This window comes from Dendrobates tinctorius, unplaced genomic scaffold (genome assembly GCF_039654945.1).
Source record: "Dendrobates tinctorius isolate UK_male_01 unplaced genomic scaffold, ASM3965494v1 ptg000035l, whole genome shotgun sequence".
Lineage (NCBI taxonomy): Eukaryota > Metazoa > Chordata > Amphibia > Anura > Dendrobatidae > Dendrobates > Dendrobates tinctorius.
Window position 1 is genome coordinate 42,085,653 of NW_027361703.1, and position 22,175 is coordinate 42,107,827.

At 44.2% G+C, this 22,175-nt stretch overlaps 1 protein-coding gene across 2 annotated transcripts in view; it reads left to right on the top strand.

Annotated features, from left to right (window-relative positions):
* Positions 1 to 22,175, top strand: part of PLXNB2 (plexin B2) — a 295,006-nt gene that overhangs the window by 250,398 nt on the left and 22,433 nt on the right. For both annotated transcript variants that reach the window (XM_073573427.1, XM_073573428.1), the window contains 9 exons: positions 2,547 to 2,683; positions 6,457 to 6,624; positions 8,828 to 8,948; positions 10,247 to 10,477; positions 11,037 to 11,213; positions 17,418 to 17,554; positions 18,517 to 18,617; positions 18,877 to 19,106; positions 20,018 to 20,196. In XM_073573427.1, coding sequence (XP_073429528.1) covers positions 2,547 to 2,683; positions 6,457 to 6,624; positions 8,828 to 8,948; positions 10,247 to 10,477; positions 11,037 to 11,213; positions 17,418 to 17,554; positions 18,517 to 18,617; positions 18,877 to 19,106; positions 20,018 to 20,196 — 1,481 coding nt within the window. The remainder of the gene's footprint in view (positions 1 to 2,546; positions 2,684 to 6,456; positions 6,625 to 8,827; positions 8,949 to 10,246; positions 10,478 to 11,036; positions 11,214 to 17,417; positions 17,555 to 18,516; positions 18,618 to 18,876; positions 19,107 to 20,017; positions 20,197 to 22,175) is intronic.

Below are 22,175 nucleotides of genomic sequence, written 5' to 3' on the forward strand. Positions count from 1 at the left end.
AATCCAATCTTGGCTTTGCCTTCAAAAGTCACATAAAAAATTCTGAACATGGAAAAATACCCCTACAAGGGTTGTCCACTACAGGACGTCCTTTTAGTCATGGCTTCAAGGTGCTAGATAAAGATCTACACTTGACCTCCTGGAATGGTGCTGTCCCTTTTTCTTTGTCCTGTGTCCCTGATTCCATTGGAGCAGAAGAACGTTTCTTCTGTTCAGATGTAAATTTGAAGGCATCAGCGGTCACATGACATTGGTTTGTCAAGAGGTCAACAAAGTACATAGGACTGAAAGTGATAAGATTACCTCCGATTCAGGAGGTAAGCACAGGAATTTATATTTAGTATCTGAAGGCCATTAATAAGAGGTCCAGTAGTGGACAGCCCCTTTTAAAGATACGATAATTACCATACATATTGTAACTCTTCACTCGGTGACCTTACAATGTGCTCTAACAGCATAAAAGTAAGAAAACTACAGTACAGTATCCATTACATATTTGAAAAGTCTTCCAAACTCACCATTTTCAATTGGCCAACCATTTAATGTTTAACTGACTCTTCCCCCAAATGGTGATGTGCTTATGTCGGCAAACCTAAGGATTGGGGTGGGGGGATTTAAATTCAACTCCTGATCCCTTTGTCTGGTGTGGAGATAAGCCCACTGCCAACTGAGGCTATGTTCACATGTCCCTGTCCAGTAGTCATCAGTTAGAATGAATACAGAAGCAATCTGGTGGCAAAATAGCAGTGCTGACACAACTTTAGTCCATTTTTAAATAACTGATCTCTGCTGGATTTTGTTTTTTGTTTTTTTTTTGTTTTTTTTTTAACATTAAGTCCATGGATAACGGATCTGTTAATTAACCATCCGTTTTTGTTTTGTTTCAAGATCCAGCAAGTACAAAACGGATCCTTTACAAATGAAAGAAAAACTTATGGCTGATTAACAGATCCGTTTTCCATAGGCTTCAGTGTTAAAAAAAAAAAAAAAAAAAAAACCCGCATCCAGCAGAGATTAGTTATTTAAAACTAAAAAAATTGTGTCTACACAACTTTTTTGCCAACAGGTTACTGGATCTATTCTAACTAGTGATGAGCGAAAGTGATCGAATAAGGTGTTATCCGAGCATGCTCTGGTGCTTAACCGAGTGACTTTGGCGTGCTAAAAAAATATGTTTGAGTCCCCACGCCTGCATGTCTCGTAGCTGTTTGACAGCCGCAACACAATAAAGGATTGTCTAGGTACTCAAAAATATAATTTTTGAGCAAGCCAGAATCACTCTGGTTAGCACCCAAGCATGCTCGGGATAACAACTTATCCGAGCACGTTCGCTCATCACTATTCACTACAGGACATGTGAACATAGCCTTAGTCTGACAGTAGTTTTCTTATACAGAACACAGCCACACTGTGCCAAGCTGAGCATTGCTGTGTATGAGAAAGTCAGAATAGATGGTGGTTATCTGAACAATTGTCATCTGACTTGAAGGGAATCTTTTTACCAGGTTTTTGCCACTAAATCTCAGAACAGCATAATGTAGAGACAGAGACCTTGATTCCAGCAATGTGTCACTTGGTTACTTGCTACAGTTTTGAGAAAGTCATTGATTTATCAAGAGATTATCATTAGAGGGTTAGTACATCTGCTGCCAGGTAGTCCTTCATATTCATGATCTCGCTATAACCCTGCCCCCACCACTGATTGACAGCTTTCTGCCTATGCACAGTCTACACACAAAGCTGCTAATGAGTGGTGTGGCCAGGGTTATACAAAGCTCAACATTCAGAGAACTGGTAGATCTGCTGCAGATAAAACAATTATTTTTATCAAAACTACAGCATGCAGCCCATTAACTGACACATCCATGAAATTAATGTCCCCGCCTTATGTAGTGCTCCTTTCAGATGGGGTAGCAATGCCATGTGATAGATTTTCTTTTAAAGTAACACTCTCATGAAGATTTTTTCATTAAATATGTGTAGTGAGTTTATTAATATTCTCACTAAGCTCTTTCTGCATGACCCAGCGCCGTTCTGCTCCTTATCTCAGTGGCGTCACCGTACGTCAGACTATCCCGCTCACTCTATGCGTGAGTCAGAAGTTTATTTTACAGTGAAAACCTATGGAGTCTCCTTCTGACACTCCATAGACTTACATTGTAAAAGTCACTTCTGGGTTATGCGGAGCTCACTGTGACCCAGAGAGTCTGTAGAGCGGTGACATCACTGAGAAGAGGACCAGAACAATGCTGGTCATCGGAGAAAGCGGCTGTAGGCGAGTAGATCAGTACGCTCACTCTACATTACATGCACATACACACATGTAATGAAGAAAAAGCTTTGTGGGAGGGCTTCTTTAAGCTTCTCCTCTGAAACACCTAGTTTCATTGTAGCATATACATAGTAAAGATTTCACTCTGAAACATAAAGGTAAAATAACTATAAACTGAAAATGGAAAAAAATTAAGAAATGTTGTAATCCTTCCGTTTATAAAGTGAAGTTATTGAATATGTACGATGGCTAAAGACCTTTTTTCTACCCCCAGGAACCGGAACCAACATCAGTGAGCCCGGTGGAAGGCGTGCTTGCTGGGGGAACGTACATTACGATATTCGGAAATAATATAAAAACTGGATCAAAGGATGATGTCCACGTGTCTCTTGATAGTTTCCCTTGTACAGTGTATGTAGTGTTTAAAGCGAAAATATTTGACCTTGTTTTAACGGTTTAGCAGGTTTTTTGTAATCCAGCCATTCATCGCTTATTCTGCCTAGTATAAAGCAGGCTTGAAACGTGAAGGTTAACACAGCAAGCAGGCAGAGGCATGCACACAAAAAGTCCTGAATATATGGGTCATCGTCTTGCAAAGAGGTGCAGAATCTTGAATAGGACATGAGAATTAATTAGGAGAGAAGAGAATTCACTGACTGCCTGGATAAGCCGAGGCAAGGAATTGGTTAGAGCCCAATAGGTAGTTTACAAAAGGGATTGGCTCCTCACCAGATGCCTGCCAAATTCTATTTGAAAGGTTAGACTAATCAGTGCAGAAAAGGATGAGCACAAACATGTAGCCATTCTGCAGACTTTCGCTACTGTTTAGACCTGATTTAGTCTTTCTAAAGCTATTTTAACTCCATCTTCCCTAAATGACAGTAAATTATGTGTTTAATACTGCTTGTCTGCAGAATCTACATAAGTACCTTGAAAGACAACCAATTCTTTTTGGCTTAAACCAGGAAGTTGCTTATAATGACAATTAAGTGGCTTCTGTTAGCAACATGGCAGTGGTTGCATTTTTAGAGTGAAGTAGATGTATGATTTAGTTAATTCTGATCGGGTCAATAGCTAATTGCAATGCCGTGTGAATGAAGGGGTTACTGTGCGGCTCACCAGAACCTTTGACTTCAAGCTGTGCTGGAGAACTTGCCAAATTGTTCCAGCTGTCCCCGTTGTATTGCGAAGCTTTGCTTAGAGATTTGCCAATTTGGCTGCAGAGAGATACAGTGATTAGTAACAAATGCTCCATGATTTTCAATCCCCTTTTAAATTATAAGTAACTTCAGCCATTCCCTCTCCAGCTAATATTCACGTCTGCAAATCAAGCAAGGTATTTTACATGTTCTGATCCAGGCTATACACGAGCACTCAGCGAGTCATTACATTTGTCAAAAACCAAAAACACCCCTTTTCCAATTGATTGTGAAGACTGTAATTTAGTACAGTGACTTTCCTTCATGCAGAAGGCCTCGTCACCCAATCCAGTGTTTTAGCACAGAACTGCAATATAATGTGTAATCACAATGCTGAGCATGGATGACCTAGAAATTCAACTGATACAAAAAGCAATTCGGCTAGTGTATGTTATTTATAAAGGTGTATTTTGGCCTTCTTTATTCTGTATCCTATGTATTCTATTCTCTAACCATCCATAACCAGAGCCCTGTTCTCAGCAGGGCTGTGGAGTCTGTAAGGCAAACCTCCGACTCCAACTCCTCAATTTCCATGACACCGACTCCACCAAAATGGGCTCCGACTCCACAGCCCTGGTTCTCAGACCCTGTGCGGCAATGCGTGGAGTCTGTATGAAACCATACATCATCCATGTGCTGCCATACTGGCTCCATCAGAATTTGTACTTTTGGACATAAATCAGTGCTTCTATACGAGAATTCTTCCACACAGCATAAGACAGGTTCAGAAATATTTAGGCTTTTTTTTAATCAAATAGATTTTTATTAAAGATAAATAAAGCATAAAACAGTCTGACAAAATACAATCAGTTTCCAAAAAGCCAACCCCTTTAGACAGCTCATATTGACATTCAAGCATTTCTCAACCTTACAACATGAGGATTCATTTCAGTATTCCCTCTTTTACAGTAGTGTAATGTGATACTCCCGCAGACAATAACCCATGACCTTTCCACTAAATCACCCTGTCTTTTATCCGTACTCCAACCATGGTGCCCATAATTTTTCATATAGGACAAATTTCCCCCTTTTCTTACAAACCCCCTTCTCCAATGTAATGATATGTTTCAGGTATTGAAGGTATTCTCCCCTAGATGGCGGCTCCTCCCTAATCCAGCATCTAGCAATCATTTTCTGGGTCATATAAAGTAGTCTGGCAGTTGCCTCTTTCAATGCATTGTCTATGGCTATCTCCACCACATATCCCAACAGACAAACCACCGGCTCCCTAGGGGATCACACATCCATACGCCCCTTCTATGCGACTCAGGACCACTAACCAGAAAGAGGCCAGCCTTGGGCAGGTCCACATCATATGGTATATACCCTCACATTCGTTCCTGCATCAGGGACATTCCGAATTAGGTCTTAGGCCCGCCTTAAATAGTACGCCGGGGACTTATAAGCTATGCATTATATAAAGCTGAGACAGCCTACTCGGCTCACTCAGCGACAGTCTCTGCATCCACTCCAGGGCAGAATCCCACGTATCATCCTCTACTGGGAATATTTAGGCATTTTACAAAGAACTCATCAATAGGTCTCTTTATGCAGGTAAAATAGAAGCCATATATACCCAAAGCGGATGACATAAGCATAAGTGGCAGACAACAGTTTTGCATCTGTAACCAGCATTACATCTATAGGCCTCATAGGTAAGGCCTATTGAAAACACAAGCAAATTTTGAGAAACTTAATATTGATGCATGATTTATTGAGTTGGTGCGAATTAGCTTGCACTATCTTGTCCATTGGCCACAACCGTAACCTCTGGCTGCTGGACAGGATCTGTGAGAACCAACTCCTACCTCCCAACATCCGCAACTATTATTTTGATTAGGCGGCCTGACACAATGTCATAATTGCAGAATGACTCACATGACATTTTGCCGGCCAATCAAAAGAAGAGCAGCCGATGTCTTCACATAAGATACAGCTCTCTGGCTCCCATCCTACAGCTACAGATTACTGTTGTGTTCAATGGGACCACATGGTGTGAATCGATGCTCACAAACTCGACTATAATACCAGATTATTTCACTAATTATCTGCCTATTTGTCCATTAAAGAAAATAATTCGGAAGGATTGGATATGACTTCATGGTTTCTTTTGGTTAAGAAGTTTTTACTGCATCTCTTGCCCAAGCCCACCTGTTCTTTTGGCTTTAAGGGTCTAAGACAACAATGATAGTATTTCTTCTCTGATATCCTGATGCATTTAATCCCGATTGCTTATTGTAAACGTTTAGCATGACTCCTATTTATAAACTGCCAAATTTGTTAGCTGCTGCACTATAGGCCCTTTTACATTTAGCGATGCACCAGCAATCCGACCCGGTCAGGATCGCTGGTGCATCGCGAAATGATCGCTAGTGAGCTTTGACACAGGCAGATCTCACAGCGATGCAGCGGCGATACAGCGGACGATACTCCTCTTTCACACACAGCGATGAAGACGTCCTCCCGCCCGCCTCCAGCGTCGCTCGTCGTCACAGCATGAAGCCCCAGCAGGAAGCTGACGACGAGAAATGGAGCCGCCCAATCTCGCGCGATCAGCGATAACCAGCGGGGGAGCGGTCGGAGGTAAGTATCACACACAGCGACATCGCTATAACGTCACAGAATCGTTGTCGTTATAGCGATATCGCTATGTGTAAAACCCCCTTATCTATGTAGATAATACTCTCCATTAGAAACAATTCCATTTGTTCCTAAATGACACTTCTGAAATTAAGACTTGAGAGGCTCTAAAATTCATCTGTTTGTGAAAGATTATTCCTGTTTTTTAGATTTTGCTAGTAATTATCCCAGTTAACCTTGAGGACATATTAGCTGCCATATGGTTTGTTTATCCTGTGCAAGAAATGAAGCGGGAATGATGTACATATTTATTGCCTTGTGTTTATTCACCAGTCATTTTGTTGTAAAAGCCTTACCTGCTTAGCATCAACTTCCTAATTGTTTTTTTTTTTTTTTTTTTTTTAGTGTTTCATTTGATGAAACCATTGTCTGCATTACAAGTCAAGCAAAGAAAGTAGGAGATGTCAAGGTGAAATTGTTCTATGGTACCCACACCTTAAAAGAAGCTGGAAGGTTTACATATCGAAGTAATCCCATCATTTCCCAGTTTATGCCTGATCGAAGTTTTGCCAGGTATTTAATATTATTGTTTGCTTAACAATGTCTGCCACTTCTCTTGCAAAAATAAGTAAAATAGTTTTTGATATGAATTCAAATATGGATATAAAAATATATAAATAAAGGCAATATTAGATAGGACCTTTACCAAATTTTTCATATTGAACTGGAGACATGATGTAATAGTGCCCCCATAGACAGAAATAATTGTTTTGGGGTTTCCTCATTTTGCCTCTTCATTGTAAAAATATTATCAAAGTATGTGGCGCCTAATGAGTTTAAAAAAAAATTAGAAAGTTTTCACTGCGGGTGCGTACTTCTTCCTGTATGAGTTACCCAATTGTAAGCAGACAACAACACTTAAAGAAAAGAAGAACATACTCCTCCTGTAGTTTAGGTTTCTCAGTGTGCTAGATGTAATGATCTCCTGGTCGGACCACCTGCATGATTAGAAAGTGAGGCTGAATTTAGCCATGTCACATTACAAACTCTTGTATCTGCTTTTCTCATAGCCTGGTCAGCTCTGCTGTACTGCCCCTCTTCCACACCACCTGAGATGAGTCACACTTATGTCTTTTGTGCGCACAGGAATTTGTATTCTCTCTGCATTGAGAGCAGAGCAGGGTGTTATTACATTTCACACAGAAGTGGCTTGACTTGCTCTCACGAAAGATTACAAGTTGATCTTGACATAAGTGTGACTCATCTACAGACAGGCAGTGTTGGGTAAGAGGCAGTGCTAAGACAGGAGGGAAGTTGATAGAAGGGTGTGTAATGTGGCACAGCTAAACTCAGCTGTGCTGCTTTTCACCCAGTAGGGCTTTATCTGAACAGCATTGTTCATATGTATTCTAATTTCCCAGCACTTCCTAATCATGCAGGAGGTTAGACCAGGAGATCAAAAGTGTATCATTAAGTCTCACACATTGATAAATCTATGTTATTGTGGGGGCATGTTCTTTTTTGTTTTGTTGCTGTTTGTTTTTTTTGCAACTCGTACAGAGAAAAATATTACCCGACAATAGTGAAAACTCTCTTCGGATTTCAGATTACATAATGTCACAGTCCTGAAATATTGTTTTGCATTCCTATAGCATTTCATTTAGAGAATAAAATACTGTAAGTAATAAGCATAGATAGGTGGAGATGTCCAGAGTAGATGAATTTTGCTGAAGGAGTTGAAAACCAGCTAATAAGTTTACCTACAGGAGAAGCATTATTGCAGCTTTCAGTTTATCTACACTAGAAGAAATGTCACGTTTGTGTTACATTGTGGTAGCCTCCTGCCCTTGTTTGCTGAAAACTTTGTTCAAAATAGCTATAAGAAACTGATCGTTTCCAGGCCTAAAGAACAATGCAAAAAAGCGGAACCTGAAGATGCCCCCTTGGTGGCATTATGGAGTCATGATCATAAGTCATCTCTCTCTTGCTAAGGCAAAAGATCCTCCTAAGAGCAGCGATGTCCACCCAGGGTCTCCGGAATGCCTAGATCCGGAGACATTCTATAGATGCCCACCAACAATGTGCAGTTGGATAATAGAGAAGCTTTGATATTGAGCTATTTACCTTGTAACTGGCTTTTTCATGCAAAACTGGAGTAAAAGCATGGTCTTGCTGCCCCAATCACACACAACTGGTTAAACCTCCTTTTGATGCACGTAACAGCTCTAATATGGTTAAGAATTGTCTTGCTTTTCATGTAATTGGTCATCTATTGCATTTGAGTGTGCACTGCTCCTCATCATCAATATTCTGCCAGCACTATGTCTACAGAAACTTCCTTTCTCTCATTTCTCAGCATGCATTGCTGTTGGCATTGTAAAAAAAAAAAAAAAAAAAAGGTCCTAAACCTCTCCATCATGCCTGTATGCAGTCTGACAGACAGGAGAACAAGAGCAAAAGACTTTCTGTAATTTGTATCGATGGCTGTGCTGCTACAGATGGATTACACCTGACAATAGGCAGTTTACAATAAGGTAGTCAGAAGGAAGACAAAGTGGCCAGAACTTTGGAGTGAATTTTGCCTATCTAGCACGTCGTCTATCAAATGAAATGAGTTGGCTGAAAGCGCAGTGACCATTTAAATTGCACACATTTCCAATTTTAACTTGTTGTGAGCACCGTATCACTGACAGCAGGAATATTCGGCTTTGAATAGGTGTTCACATCATTTATGATTTCAGGCTAGAGTATTAATGTGCCTTTTGATTTGTTTTAGCGGAGGAAGAAACATCACCATTTCTGGAATAGGATTCAATCTTGTTCAGAATTTCAGCATGATGGCCACGTCTCAATCAAGAAGAGAGAAAAGACAACTGGATGAACCTACTTTTCATGTAGTAAGTAATTTAATAATGTGTCACAACCAAGGCTGTAAATGTATATTTTATCATAGCAGTTTTTGGCAATTGTAAGCCAAGAGTTTGTTTTTTATTTTACTCTACATATACTGTATGGCATAGTCTACGACACTATCCAGAACAGGACCACGCTGCTATTGCCATAAACATACAGGCCTTCTGCCAAGCGATGTTATCATAGGCTTATTTAATTGGTGACAGCAATGGCTCGGTGAGGGACATGTCTGTATCCTGTTTTCCAGGGATTTGTTTGGAAGTCTCAGACAGACATGAATGCACAGCAAAACGCAGGGTGTACAAGCCTTATGGCCCTGTTCACATCTGCAGTGTGGTTTTGATTTCTTTTTAGATCCAGTGCTGTTGTGCTTCACTGTAAAGGGAATACTGAGCCTTGCGGTGGTGGCTGTAACCAGTGGTCACACACAAACATAAGAGAGAGTGGGACTCCACAGGGGGAGTATCTCCTAAAAAAAATAACAGGAGTTACAAAAATATTTGTGCAGAAGGAAGACGTTTTCAGATCTTATTGAAGATGGAAATATCCCCTTAATTCCCTCTGTTTTCTTGATCATATTTTCTCATATCACAATTGAAAATTAGACCTATAAACAGATAATTTCTGTATTGGAGAGTAGCTCTTCCGCTAGCACCTCCTCTGTCCTTTGTCTTCTGCCTGCAGCAGTAATGGCAAATCTAAACGTCCGTGACATATTTGCTATTTCTGTGGACTCTCTACTACTTTTTAGGCTTAAAGGGGTTTTCCGGCCTTGGGCTACAAGTCTGCAGTCCCTCTGTGCGCCAGGAGAGGGCGGTATTGTATATGATATCCATACTCCCAGCCACATTCTGACTGGACTGTGTCCGGCCTCGTGCATTAATCTTGCATTGAGCGAGGCCGTGCCCATCTAGTTGGCACGTGACCACATGCAAATCACAAGCCTGCGGTCAAATTCCTTCTGCCGGCACCAGGGAATCCTCATATCGCACAGTACACAAGGTGTGAGAATTCACAAGTCTGCAGTCACATAGCGTGCCTCTGCAATACCTGTAGCCTAAGGCCGGACAACCCCTTTAAATATACATGTTCATGCACACTTCTAAAACATGTTGGCTATTACCCAAGACTTTATGCCACTTTTTAGGCTCCTCATTGGTCACTTGAGTGTAACAGTCTTGCTTCTCTGCTAACTGTGCATAGATGTGTAAAAGTTCTTGTTTCATTTATCCACGCCATGATATTTGAGAGGTCAGTGGTTTTCTTTCTTTCTTCTTTACAGATAGAAAAGCAAGATGTCTTTGAAAAAGTCAGTGACACCGTAATAATATTCTCCTCTCCTCGAGTGCAGGAAAATAGCCTGAACTCTGAGGTTATTGTCGTGATTAAAATGGATGGGTTTGTGACACCTCTGCAGACAACTGAACTCTCTTTCAATTATCTCCATGATCCTACTTTTGATAACTTCACGGATGGTATCAAAAAACAAGTGAACACTTTCATTAACGCCAAGGTACGTTCTCTGCTTACTCTGTTACGTTACTTAATGTCGCCTTTTCTAGCAGCCAATGTGAAGCCCTCTTCCGTGTGATTTAGCTTTCTACCGTCAGGTTTTCTGCCGCTTGTCTTGTAATGCATCTTATCACGGATCAACTCTTGGATCAAATTAAGATGAATAATAAGCTCTCCCTGACAAAGACCTGGTTATTTTGCTTGTAGTGCCCCCTAGTGTCCATGATCTGATATGCTTGCATTAATTACATTTATACTCGTAGGCAAATAGTCCAATAGAATTGCTCGTCTTAATACAAAATTCTACTTGAAGTCCTAATTGTATATATGGAACATATGCGGACAAGGCTAATTTTGCGCTATCTTTGTCAATAGCTCACTTAATCCACCCATTCTGTCTCTTTTCACCATGTGATGCATGTTTACAGTTTATAATTATTCTTTATATCCGGAATTCCTTACAGACCCGTATTAAGGCTCGCAGTCAATGACTGGGTCATTATTGTAATGTGAGTTTTGTAGTTTGTGTATTAGTCTATTCATGTGATGTTACTTTTTAGGGCAATCAACTTAATGCAGCCATGACCATAGAGGAGGCCGAAGCCTATGTTGGGGATGAACCTTGCAAGATAAATACTTTAACAGCAACCGACTTGTATTGTGTTCCACCCGAGGAGCAGCCTGCACCGAGGAAACGCCACAAGAGAGACACCACAGACAACTTACCAGAGTTCATGGTATGGCCATTTCTTTATCGCCTTATTGGGGGACACAGAATACCATGGGTGTATGCTGCTGCTAGGAGGCTGACACTATGCAAAAACAGAAAATTAGCTCCTCCCCGGCAGTATACACCCACCGACAGGCACCAAGCACCTTAGTTTGTGCTTAGTGTCTGTAGGAGGCGGACCGGGATCTCCCCAGATCCGCAGTTATTAATCCAATTTTTCCTTTCAGGGTTTAGTTTGAACTTTTTAATCTTTTCTTCTTTTATCTTTTAGGTTTTTCCGTTGGGAAACAGGGTATACTTATCACCCTGATTTCCTATATCATGCGGCTGAGCGAGCAGTGTGGTGTCATCCACATCGCAACTCTCAGTACCGCAGGCAGGACTTTTCCCTATCACCTTCCGGTGATAAGGGTTGTGGACAGGTGGCTGGTCCTTGCCGAATCCCCCTCCTCACCCCTCTCTCGGGACAGGGCTGAGAGGAAGACGGCGATCGCAGGTGGTTCAAGCCGTCTTCTGCAGGATGCGGGTACAGAGGACTCCTTCCCCTCCCAGCGGCCTGCCGTTTCCCCGTGGGCCCCTGTGGTCATCCTCTTCAGGGACGTCAGGTAAGTGCCTGTACGTTCCCTCCGGCCCCCGCATAAGCTCCAGTGCATGGGAGAAGTTGGACCTTGGGATTACAGGTCCACTGTTTTTGAATCTCCCGCCCTTTCTGCCTGCCGCGCGCTCACACAATGGAATGCGGACACTATCCCTTCCCCTCTTCTAGTCAGGGAGACGCTGCGGATCCCTTCACTCACCGCAGCAGCGTCGCAAGCAGGGGACCGCTTCATATTACTTCCTGAGCGCGGTATGTCGGGGTGGGCAAGGGGTTGCAGCGCCGGCGCGGGCGCCGTCACTTTCACTTTCACTTTCCCCTCAGCCAGGGGAATTTCTCTGCTCCCTCCTCCGTTCCTCAGCGCGCTTTTTCAGCGTGCCTTTTCTAGCCCATCACAGGGCTTCTTTCTCTTTGGAATGCCAGCCTCCCCTCTCTGTCATGCCCCCTCCGTCGCTGGTAGCCAATCACGGCGCAGCCGCTAAGCTCCGCCCCCCATCTTCCAGCACAAGGATTTCCTGGTTTTTCACTCCTTCCTGCGCTGCTTGGGGGACACTTCGGCGTTTCTTCTGCTGCTCACAGAATCTCGGTAGGCTCGGCTCTGGGACAGGGATTAGCTCTCCTCGGCAGTTATTCCCTAATTTCTGCGGCCATTCAGTGCAGTTCACTTATGCCCAACCCTTCAGGGGTTCTCTGCTTCAGGCCCACCGCTACCTATTACGCCTGTGCGCGCTGTAAAAAGAAGTGGGCATCGGGTCAGTCGTCCCCATTCTGCCCCCCCTGCAGTCCTTCCAATATGTCAGCATCTCAGGAACTCACAGAATCCCGGGCGGAGGGCGCTCTTCCCTCCTCTCTCCCCCCGGAGTGGGCCGTTACAATGTCAGTCTGTTTCTGACTTGACAAAAGTATCACAGTCGCTGGTCCAGGTCTTAGAACGATTACCTCAGCTATCCTCAGCCACCTCTGCCCCGACCACCTCTCGGGGTGAGTCGTCTGCACCTGACCGCGACCTTCAGAGAGACAGACAGGGAAGGACTTCTCGGAAGCGGGCTCTGTCCACTTCGTCTTCGAGCTCGCAGGGCCCTTCCGCTCCCAGGCCTCCTTCTCCTTCCTCGGAGGACAGCCTTCAGTCAGGCGATGATTCTCATTCGGAAGCTAGCTCAGAGGGGAACAGCGTTTCTAAAACGCGGGACATGGTCGATAGTCTTCTTGCAGCTATCTTCCAAACACTAAAGCTTAAACAGGATGAGGCTCCAGCTCAGGAAAGCTCGGTTCTCCTTAGACGAGCCAGACCTCCGTCTCGAACATTTCCCAATCACAACGATTTCGATACTACCTTATCCAAACACTGGGAGCGCCCTGAGCAACGTTTCTCAGGCCGCGAGTACTTGGACGTTCTGTACCCCTTTGACGCAGAACTGCTCTCTAAGTGGTCCAAGGCTCCAGAGGTAGATCTTCCAGTATCCCGGATAGCCTCTAAAATGGTACTCTCGCTGCCCAACGGGGCATCGCTCAAAGATCCTACTGACAGGCAGATTGAATCTCTGGCTAAGTCTATCTTTGAGGCATCTGGCGCCTCTCTCTGCTCTATTTTCGCATCCGCCTGGGTGGCGAAGGTCATTTCCGCTTGGGCAAAAATTCTTTGCAGAGGCATCTTAGCGTCAGCTCCTCAAGACGAGTTAGCAGATCTTGCAGATCAGATTAACCAGGCGGGAAAATACCTTTTGGCCGCCTCCTTGGACGCGGCCGGCTGCGTAGCAAGGGCTAACAGCAACATAGTAGCTGTACGCCGAGTCCTTTGGCTAAAGTCATGGAATGCGGACACTACTTCGAAAAAGTCGCTTACCAATCTGCCGTTCCATGGCTCTAGGCTCTTTGGAGCAAAGCTGGATCAGATAATTTCCAATGCCACTGGAGGTAAAAGTACTTCGCTTCCCCAGTCTCGACCAAAACGTCCCTTCAACAGAAGGGGGTTTCGACCATTCAGGCCCTTTCGTCCCTTCCCTGCCACGGAGAGAGCCACTCAACAGGATCGGCCGCCTGCCACCAGGGAGCGGGATCAGAGGAAACCTTCCTACAAACCCGCTCCTCGCTGGAGATCTAGAGGACAATATTCCAGATCTGCAGGAGCCAATTCCGGCAGATTTTCGTCTAAGTGACGGGTCACCCCCACCTGGAATTTCTTCCAGGGTGGGCGGCAGACTTTCCTTTTTCGCGGATTCTTGGCTGTCCGTTGTAGACGACGCTTGGGTCAGAGAACTCGTCGCATCCGGTTACAAAATCGAATTTGCTTCACTCCCGAACAGATGGTTTTTCCGGTCTCGGCCTCTGCGACCGCGGGCCCAGGTTCCGGGTTTTCTGCAGGCCATTTCCTCCCTCCTTTCCGCCGGAGTCATTGTTCCCGTTCCCTCAGACGAACGGTTTTCCGGGTTCTACTCCAATCTCTTTGTAGTCCCGAAGAAAGACGGCTCTCTTCGTCCTATTCTGGACCTCAAATTGCTCAATCGCCACGTGAAGATTCTTCATTTCAGGATGGAGTCTCTTCGGTCAGTGATTGCTTCCATGGAGCCCGGGGAATTTCTCTGCTCGGTGGACATTCGGGATGCCTATCTGCACATTCCAATATGTGTGCAACATCAGAAGTATCTTCGATTTGCGTTTCAGGGAGACCATTTTCAGTTCACAGCTCTTCCTTTCGGCCTGGCTTCAGCGCCCCGGGTTTTCACGAAGGTGATGGCGACCGTAATGGCCATCCTTCGCTCCAGAGGGATCCTCATCATCCCTTATCTGGACGATCTTTTGATCAAGGGTTCGTCTCGCCAGGACTGTCTCCGGAGCCTTCAGATAACCCTGGACACTCTCAGCCGCCTAGGTTGGCTGGTCAACAAGGAGAAGTCCATTCTGATCCCCTCCCAGCGTCTGACCTTTCTGGGTATGGAATTCGACACGGAGCTAGCCCGTGTTTTTCTTCCAAAGGAAAAATTTACAACTCTGTCCAAGGGCATCAGAACTCTCAAGAGGCCTGCTCCCATTCCCATTCGGTTCTGCATGAAGGTCCTGGGGAAGATGGTGGCCTCCATGGAAGCAGTGCCCTTTGCGCAGTTTCACCTTCGCCCCCTCCAGCTGTCTCTGCTTTCAGCCTGGGACAAGACCACGATGTCCTTGGACCGTCCTATTCTGCTTCCTCTCAGAGTGAGGCAGTCTCTCGCTTGGTGGCTACGGCCAGCGTCAGTTCTCCAAGGGAGGTCCTTTCTTCCGCCTCAGTGGCAAATCATCACCACCGATGCGAGCCTCTTAGGATGGGGAGCCGTGTTCCATCAGAAAGCGGCCCAAGGCCGCTGGAAGCCACAGGAGTCTCTCCTTCCAATCAATCTTTTGGAGATCAGGGCAATTTTCCTGGCCCTTCTTTATTGGCAGCCCCTCCTCTCCGGCAAGCCGGTCCGTATTCAGTCGGACAATGCCACGGCCGTGGCGTACATAAACCATCAGGGGGGCACGTGCAGCAAACAAGTAATGTCAGAAGTGGCCAAGATATTACGCTGGGCAGAACGTTACGTTCCGACAATCTCCGCCGTCCATATTCCAGGGGTGGAAAATTGGGCAGCCGACTTTGAGTCGCCAGGGCCTAGCGTCCGGCGAATGGTCCCTGCACTCCGCGGTTTTCTCTCAGATATGCGACCGTTGGGGCACCCCGGATGTCGATCTCATGGCTTCTCGGATGAACCACAAGGTGCCGCAGTTCGTAGCCAGGTCCAAGGACCCTCTAGCCGTCGCATGCGACGCACTGGTGACTCCGTGGTCCCAGTTTCAACTTCCGTATCTGTTCCCGCCTCTGGCATTGATCCCTCGGGTGGTCAAAAAGATAAAATCGGAAGGCGTACCAGTGATTCTAGTCGCTCCAGATTGGCCAAGACGGCCTTGGTACGCGGAACTGGTCAACATGCTCGCGGACGTTCCCTGGAGGCTTCCGGACCGTCCAGACCTTCTCTCGCAAGGCCCCCTTTACCACGAGAATTCTCAGTCTCTGAGTTTGACGGCATGGCCGTTCAGACCGCAATTCTGAAGGAATCAGGTCTGTCCAGTCAGGTTATTCAAACTATGATCAGAGCGAGGAAACCAGCTTCTTCCCGCATTTACTATAGGTACTGGAAGGCTTTTTTCCGTTGGTGTGATGATAAAGGAGTCTTCCCAATGTCCTTTTCTATCCCATCTATCCTTGGGTTTCTTCAGTCTGGGTTGGACGCGGGTCTGTCCCTCAGAACGCTCAAGGGCCAAGTTTCCTCTCTCTATCCTCTTCCAAAGAGAGCTAGCTTCTCTACCACAGGTCAAAACTTTTCTGCAAGGGGTTTCCCACGTGGCTCCTCCTCATCATTCGCCAATAGATCCGTGGGATCTCAACCTCGTTCTTGGCGCTCTCCAGAAGGCGCCGTTCGAGCCTCTCCAGGACATCCCTTTGTCCCTTCTCTCTTGGAAGGTCACCTTTTTGATCGCCATTTCATCCATCAGAAGGGTTTCTGAATTGGCGGCCTTGTCATGTCGTTCCCCTTACCTCATTCTCCATCAGGACAAAGCCGTCCTCAGGCCCGTTCCTTCTTTTCTTCCAAAGGTGGTTTCCGCTTTCCATATCAATGAGGATATCGTCTTTCCTTCTTTTTGTCCGGCTCTTTTTGTCATCCTCTTGAGAAGTCTCTCCACAAACTGGACGTAGTTAGAGCCCTGCGTGTCTATCTTGCCAGGACCTCTTCCTTTCGTCTGTCCGATTCCTTGCTGATCATCTCTGAAGGTCGTCAGAAGGGCCTTCGGCTTCCAAATCCACGATCGCTCGCTGGATTCGTTCTACCATTCTGGAAGCGTATCGTCTTCAGGAAAAGCGGCCCCCTCCGGGAGTAAGAGCTCACTCCACCCGGGCTGTGGCGGCTTCGTGGGCTGCTCGTCACCAGGCCTCGGCCATGCAAATTTGCAAGGCTTCAACCTGGTCATCTTTGCACACCTTCACGAGGTTCTACAGGGTTCATACCCAGGCTTCGTCTGATGCTGTGGTTGGTAGGAAGGTTCTGCAGGTGGCGGTGGCGCACCGGCCGACCTGAGCCTTTTGGTTACTTTCGTTCCTTTTTGCTGTTCCCACCCTTGGGACTGCTTTGGGACGTCCCATGGTATTCTGTGTCCCCCAATAAGGCGATAAAGAAAGACGGATTTTTGGTTCTTACCGTAAAATCTCTTTCTTGGAGCCTTCATTGGGAGACACAGCACCCTCCCTGTTTAAGTTGTACCGTGTTGGGTCTTAGAGTCCCTTGTTGGGTTGGTACATATGTTTCGAGTTTTTCTCGTTGCATCTCCTACTGCTTTTTCACCAACTGAGGTGCTTGGTGCCTGTCGGTGGGTGTATACTGCCGGGGAGGAGCTAATTTTCTGTTTTTGCATAGTGTCAGCCTCCTAGCAGCAGCAGCATACACCCATGGTATTCTGTGTCCCTCAATGAAGGCTCCAAGAAAGAGATTTTACGGTAAGAACCAAAAATCCGTCTTTTACTCAAACATGTTTTTTCTATGTGTTTATCCTGACTTTCCTCAATAAAGGTGTTAGAAACATACATTTTTTTTAATCTTTTTTCCTGCATAGGTTCGATTTGGAAACAGAGAATGGATATTGGGAAAAGTAGAATATGGACAGTCCCCAGCAATTCCTTTGCACATAATTATTCCAGTAGTCCTCATACCAATGATCCTAATAATTGTGACCGCTGTCTACTTTTATCGGTATGTAGTGTCTCCACTTACCCTCATACAAATATACTATTCTACATGTATGCTACAATTCCAAGATCCTCTCCAACACGTAGCTAAACTTAAGGGTTAAAAAATAATTGGTGCCCAGAAGTAGGTGCAAAAATTCAACCGTAACAAGTTGGTGCGAAGCTAGCCTTATTGAGATATGGCTTTGTAGTTTAAACGTAACTTGGCAGCTTCTCCCTGCTCCCAAACCACCAACATGTATGGTATTATGTCCTTCTATACAAGGGCATTTTCAAAATCTTATTGATTACTGTATATACCAAAAAAAAAACTATTTTACAACTATGGTGACAATATGCTATTTTATGGGTGACTAGTTGAGGCTACATTGTTTTCCCTTACTAATCATGTCATCATGCCCCTATCGGTGTGAATAATGATTTTCAAAATCTGAGTCCCTGCCGACTCTTGGCAAATCTCTACCTTCCTGATAATGCTCAGTAAGATGGTGCAGGCACCGCAAGCTTCACCACACAGGGATGCATTGGTGACTCAAGACACAGCCAGACGGTACTGCCAGCTTGCCAAATTCTAAGCTATGTGTCCTATGTCACCGCTGCCTCCCTGGGCATGCGCAGTGCGATTACTTGGATAACTAGTCTGGGGAAAGCAATGTTTTCACTCACTAATTAGCATATCGCCACTACCCATATAAAAGCGACTTTGTGGGGCCTGGCGAAGCTATCAGGTTACCTTTACATCTTTGCTAAAGAATTATATTAATGTTTTTCTTAGCTTAGTTTTTGAGTTTTTGCCTTTGAGAACCTATGTAAAGAATTTGCTTATTTTTTTGCTTACATTGAAAGAAAACGGCTAGTCTGGTTGTAAAAGTGTGAAATTAAAATGATCTGCCACTTGGGGTTCACGATAATCGCAATGAAGTGTGTTGTTTTCATTATGTATCTAATATGACATTGTGACCAAAGGAGGAAGAGTCGTCAGGCAGAGCGCGAGTATGAAAAAGTGAGACAGCAACTAGAGGGACTCGAGGAAAGTGTCAGAGATCGCTGCAAGAAGGAATTCACAGGTAAACTGATGTTACCTTGTTGGGAAAGGCATGCTCTACAGTGTTAATGTATGCCGAATGTTGTAAAAGAACTGTATGTGAAGATACTGTAACCTCATTGCTTTAGGTAAGAATTATTCTTTCTTCACAAACAAGGTAACCTACAGTGAGAGGATTAAACTTCTCATATAGCACTTATTCTCTTTTTCTTCCCAAAGATGCTTTTATAGTAACATTTGACCTTTAATGTCTTTTTGTTTTTCTTGGGTTTATTTTTTAGATCTTATGATCGAAATGGAAGACCAAACCAATGACCTCAATGACACGGGAATACCGGTTTTGGACTACAAAATGTACACGGACAGAGTGTTTTTCTGGCCGTCCAAAGATGGGGAGAAAGATGTTATGATTACTGGGAAACTTGATATTCCAGAAGCAAGGAGACAGACTGTGGAGCAGGCACTGAACCAGTTTTCAAACCTCCTCAACAGCAAATCATTCCTGACCATTGTAAGTTCATCACTTGGGTGTTTTATCCATCACCCTCTATTATACCTCAGATAAGTATGGTTTTTATTTCACAATGTCCCTGTTCAATTACTACTGTTAATACTTCCTCACTATTATACTGTCACAAATTTGTTGGTGAAAACTACAGTTCTATGGTTTCCAAATATGTCCCAACCAAGTTTCTAGTGATCAGCAGTTTGGGGCGTCAGGACTGCATCCATTTCTCCAAAGCATGCGGAGGATTCTGGATTGTCATCACATGAACAGTCCCATGTGCTATCCTGTAGTGTAACATACGTGTCCTAATAATGTATGAAGCAGCTTTCCGCTTACAATTTACATTCCTTACAATTATTGTTGATTAATCTGTTTTTCACTAGAGTTTGTGGAGTGGTTTAATACTTGAATTTAATATATAATGGACCAGTGGCTACTGGGAAAAAATGAATTATATTCTCTCTGCAGCTACTTGCTTCCAGTCCTTGCTCAGATGCAGGGAGTGAATATAGTCACTGCTCACTACATGGTGAGATTGGCTGTAATTGTTCCCTATCTTTTTGGTTGATCACTTGATTGGCTGTAATTGTTACCCATCTTTTTAATTGACCGCCTGCTCTGCATGCAAGCTGCAGCACAGGTTGTCAGTCAGAGTAAATTAGAAGTTGTTACATTTTATAGTTAGTAGTGAGTGACAGCTCCCTGCACCACCCCAATGACTGGATGAAAGCAGCGGCAGTGAGATGATGTTTGGTATACAAATCCCTGTACCACCCAGATAACTGTAAGCGAGCAGCAGCAGGAGAATATAACTTCACTCTCCAGGGTCTAAGAGTAATAGCCAAAAGCTGGTGCAATCTTGGTATATGGTACATTAAGGTTCCTATCATATAGATTTTTTTTTTCTTTCTTAGTTTATCCACACTCTGGAAAACCAGAAAGGCTTCTCTGCCAGGGAGAAGCTTTATTTTGCCTCCCTGCTTACAATTGCCTTGCATGGAAAGCTGGAGTACTACACAGATATCATGAGAACCTTATTTGTGGAGCTGATGGAGCAGTATGTGGCCAAGAATCCCAAACTGATGCTGAGGAGGTAAAACTAGTTATAGATTTATAATGGCAGCATAGATCATATTCTCTGATAAGTAGTAAGCAATTTGCCTTCGTGGTTGATATAGCACCAGACTAATGAACTGCCCACCATACTTTTACATTGTACCCATTTCCTAAAGTACATTCAGGTTTGCACAAATGATTAGGTTTAAGAAAAGGTTGTTATGCACCAACACTGGAGATTTCTAGCAATAAAATGTAAAAAATGTATTTAGAAGAAGAAAATACGTTATTTCTTTTTGGATCTTTTCCAGCACAGAACCTGGAGATATGCAGATGTTCCTATTGGGAAAAGGGGTTGTAGGTGGTTGCTCACATACACAGAGCTGATTATAGGAACAAGTTTTATTGAAGAGTTAGTTGAGTTGGTAAAGATGACTTCAAATCATGGGTATGTTCACAATTAGCGTTTTTGCTGCGTTTTTTTTTCTGTGCAGAACAAAATGCAGCATTTTACAGCAGCAGCAAAATAAATGAGACTTCTAAACTCTAAATTCACCCGGGTTGTTTTGTTCCTTATATTTTTGTCTAGCTGTGGTGCATTTTTTTTAAAAACTGCAACATGTCAATTCTTACAGCATTAATGCAGCGTACTACTCCTGTTCAAATGAATGGGGAAAAAATGCATGTAAAAAGCATCAAAAACATTTGCTTTTCTCTGGTTTTTGGTGCAGAAAAATCAGCTGCAAATATTCAATGTGTGAACATACCCTAAAGGTATTTTTTCCTCCAAAACATTGAACATCCATCTACAGCATAATTGTGCAAACTGTATCCTGCGGCCCACATCCGGCTCTCTAGCTGTTCCAGTCCGGCCCGTGGTAAAGACAGGCCGCACCATGCATTCACCCGCTGTCCCTTTGCCGTTGCCCGATGTCACTGCTATATGCATCCTCAGTATGCAGATAGCAGTGAATACAATAGTGAAGGACAAGGCCACCGGCTCCTTTCACCAATCAGCGTGTGAGGCTAAGCCAGCTGACGTGATGATGTCACATCATCACGTCAGCTGTGCAGAGATTTAAATTAGCGGAAACTGGAGCATCGAAGAAATGGGAGCTAGGTGAGTATGTGTTTTTTGTTTTCTTATGTGTATGGGGTGTTTGCGTGTATACAGGATGCTATGTGAGGGCCTAACTGTATATAGGAGCCTATATGGGGGCTCACACTTTATATAGAGGGCTGTGGGGGCTATATGGGGGTTGATAATGGTTATAGGAGGGATATGTGGGGGCTCAAACTGTATTTTGGGGGGCTATGTGAGGGCTCGTACTGTATTTAGAGGCTCATGCTGTATATAGGAGGCTATGTGGGGGATCACACTTTAAAGAGGCTATGTGGTTTCTTATACTGTATATGGGGGCTCATACTGTATGTAGGGGGCTGTGTGTGGGTTCATACACCAAATAGGGGGGCTGTGTGTGGGTTCATACACCAAATAGGGGGGCTGTGTGCTGGCTCATAGGGTATATAGGTGAATGTCAGCATACTTGATTCTGCTCAGTATTAGGTAATATTAATATAAAATAATTAATATGTTAATGTTCATATTGAGCAGAATTAATTTCAGCCTATTGATTCGGTCCTCCACAATACAGTAGTCAGTCTCTCATGTGCCCCTTCGGGAATATGAATTGCCCACCCCTGATCTTCAGGATAGGTGTTAAATGTCTGAATGCTGGGGATCCCACCGCTGTGACCTCTACCAATCATGAGGACGACTGTCTCAATCCCACATTGTTACTCACTTACTAACCCCTTGGTTGCACATAAATGCTGCTTCTCCATGTATAAAGTCAAGACGAAGGCTGCACCCAAATAATTGCAAACCAAATGTAGTATTGATTATAATTATAATGCAGCATGTTTGAAAGTGGCTGATTTACAGCCAAAACATTGCACCCTGTGAACTTCAGTACACTATATGGTTAGCGATTACTTGGCGTGCTGCCACAACCT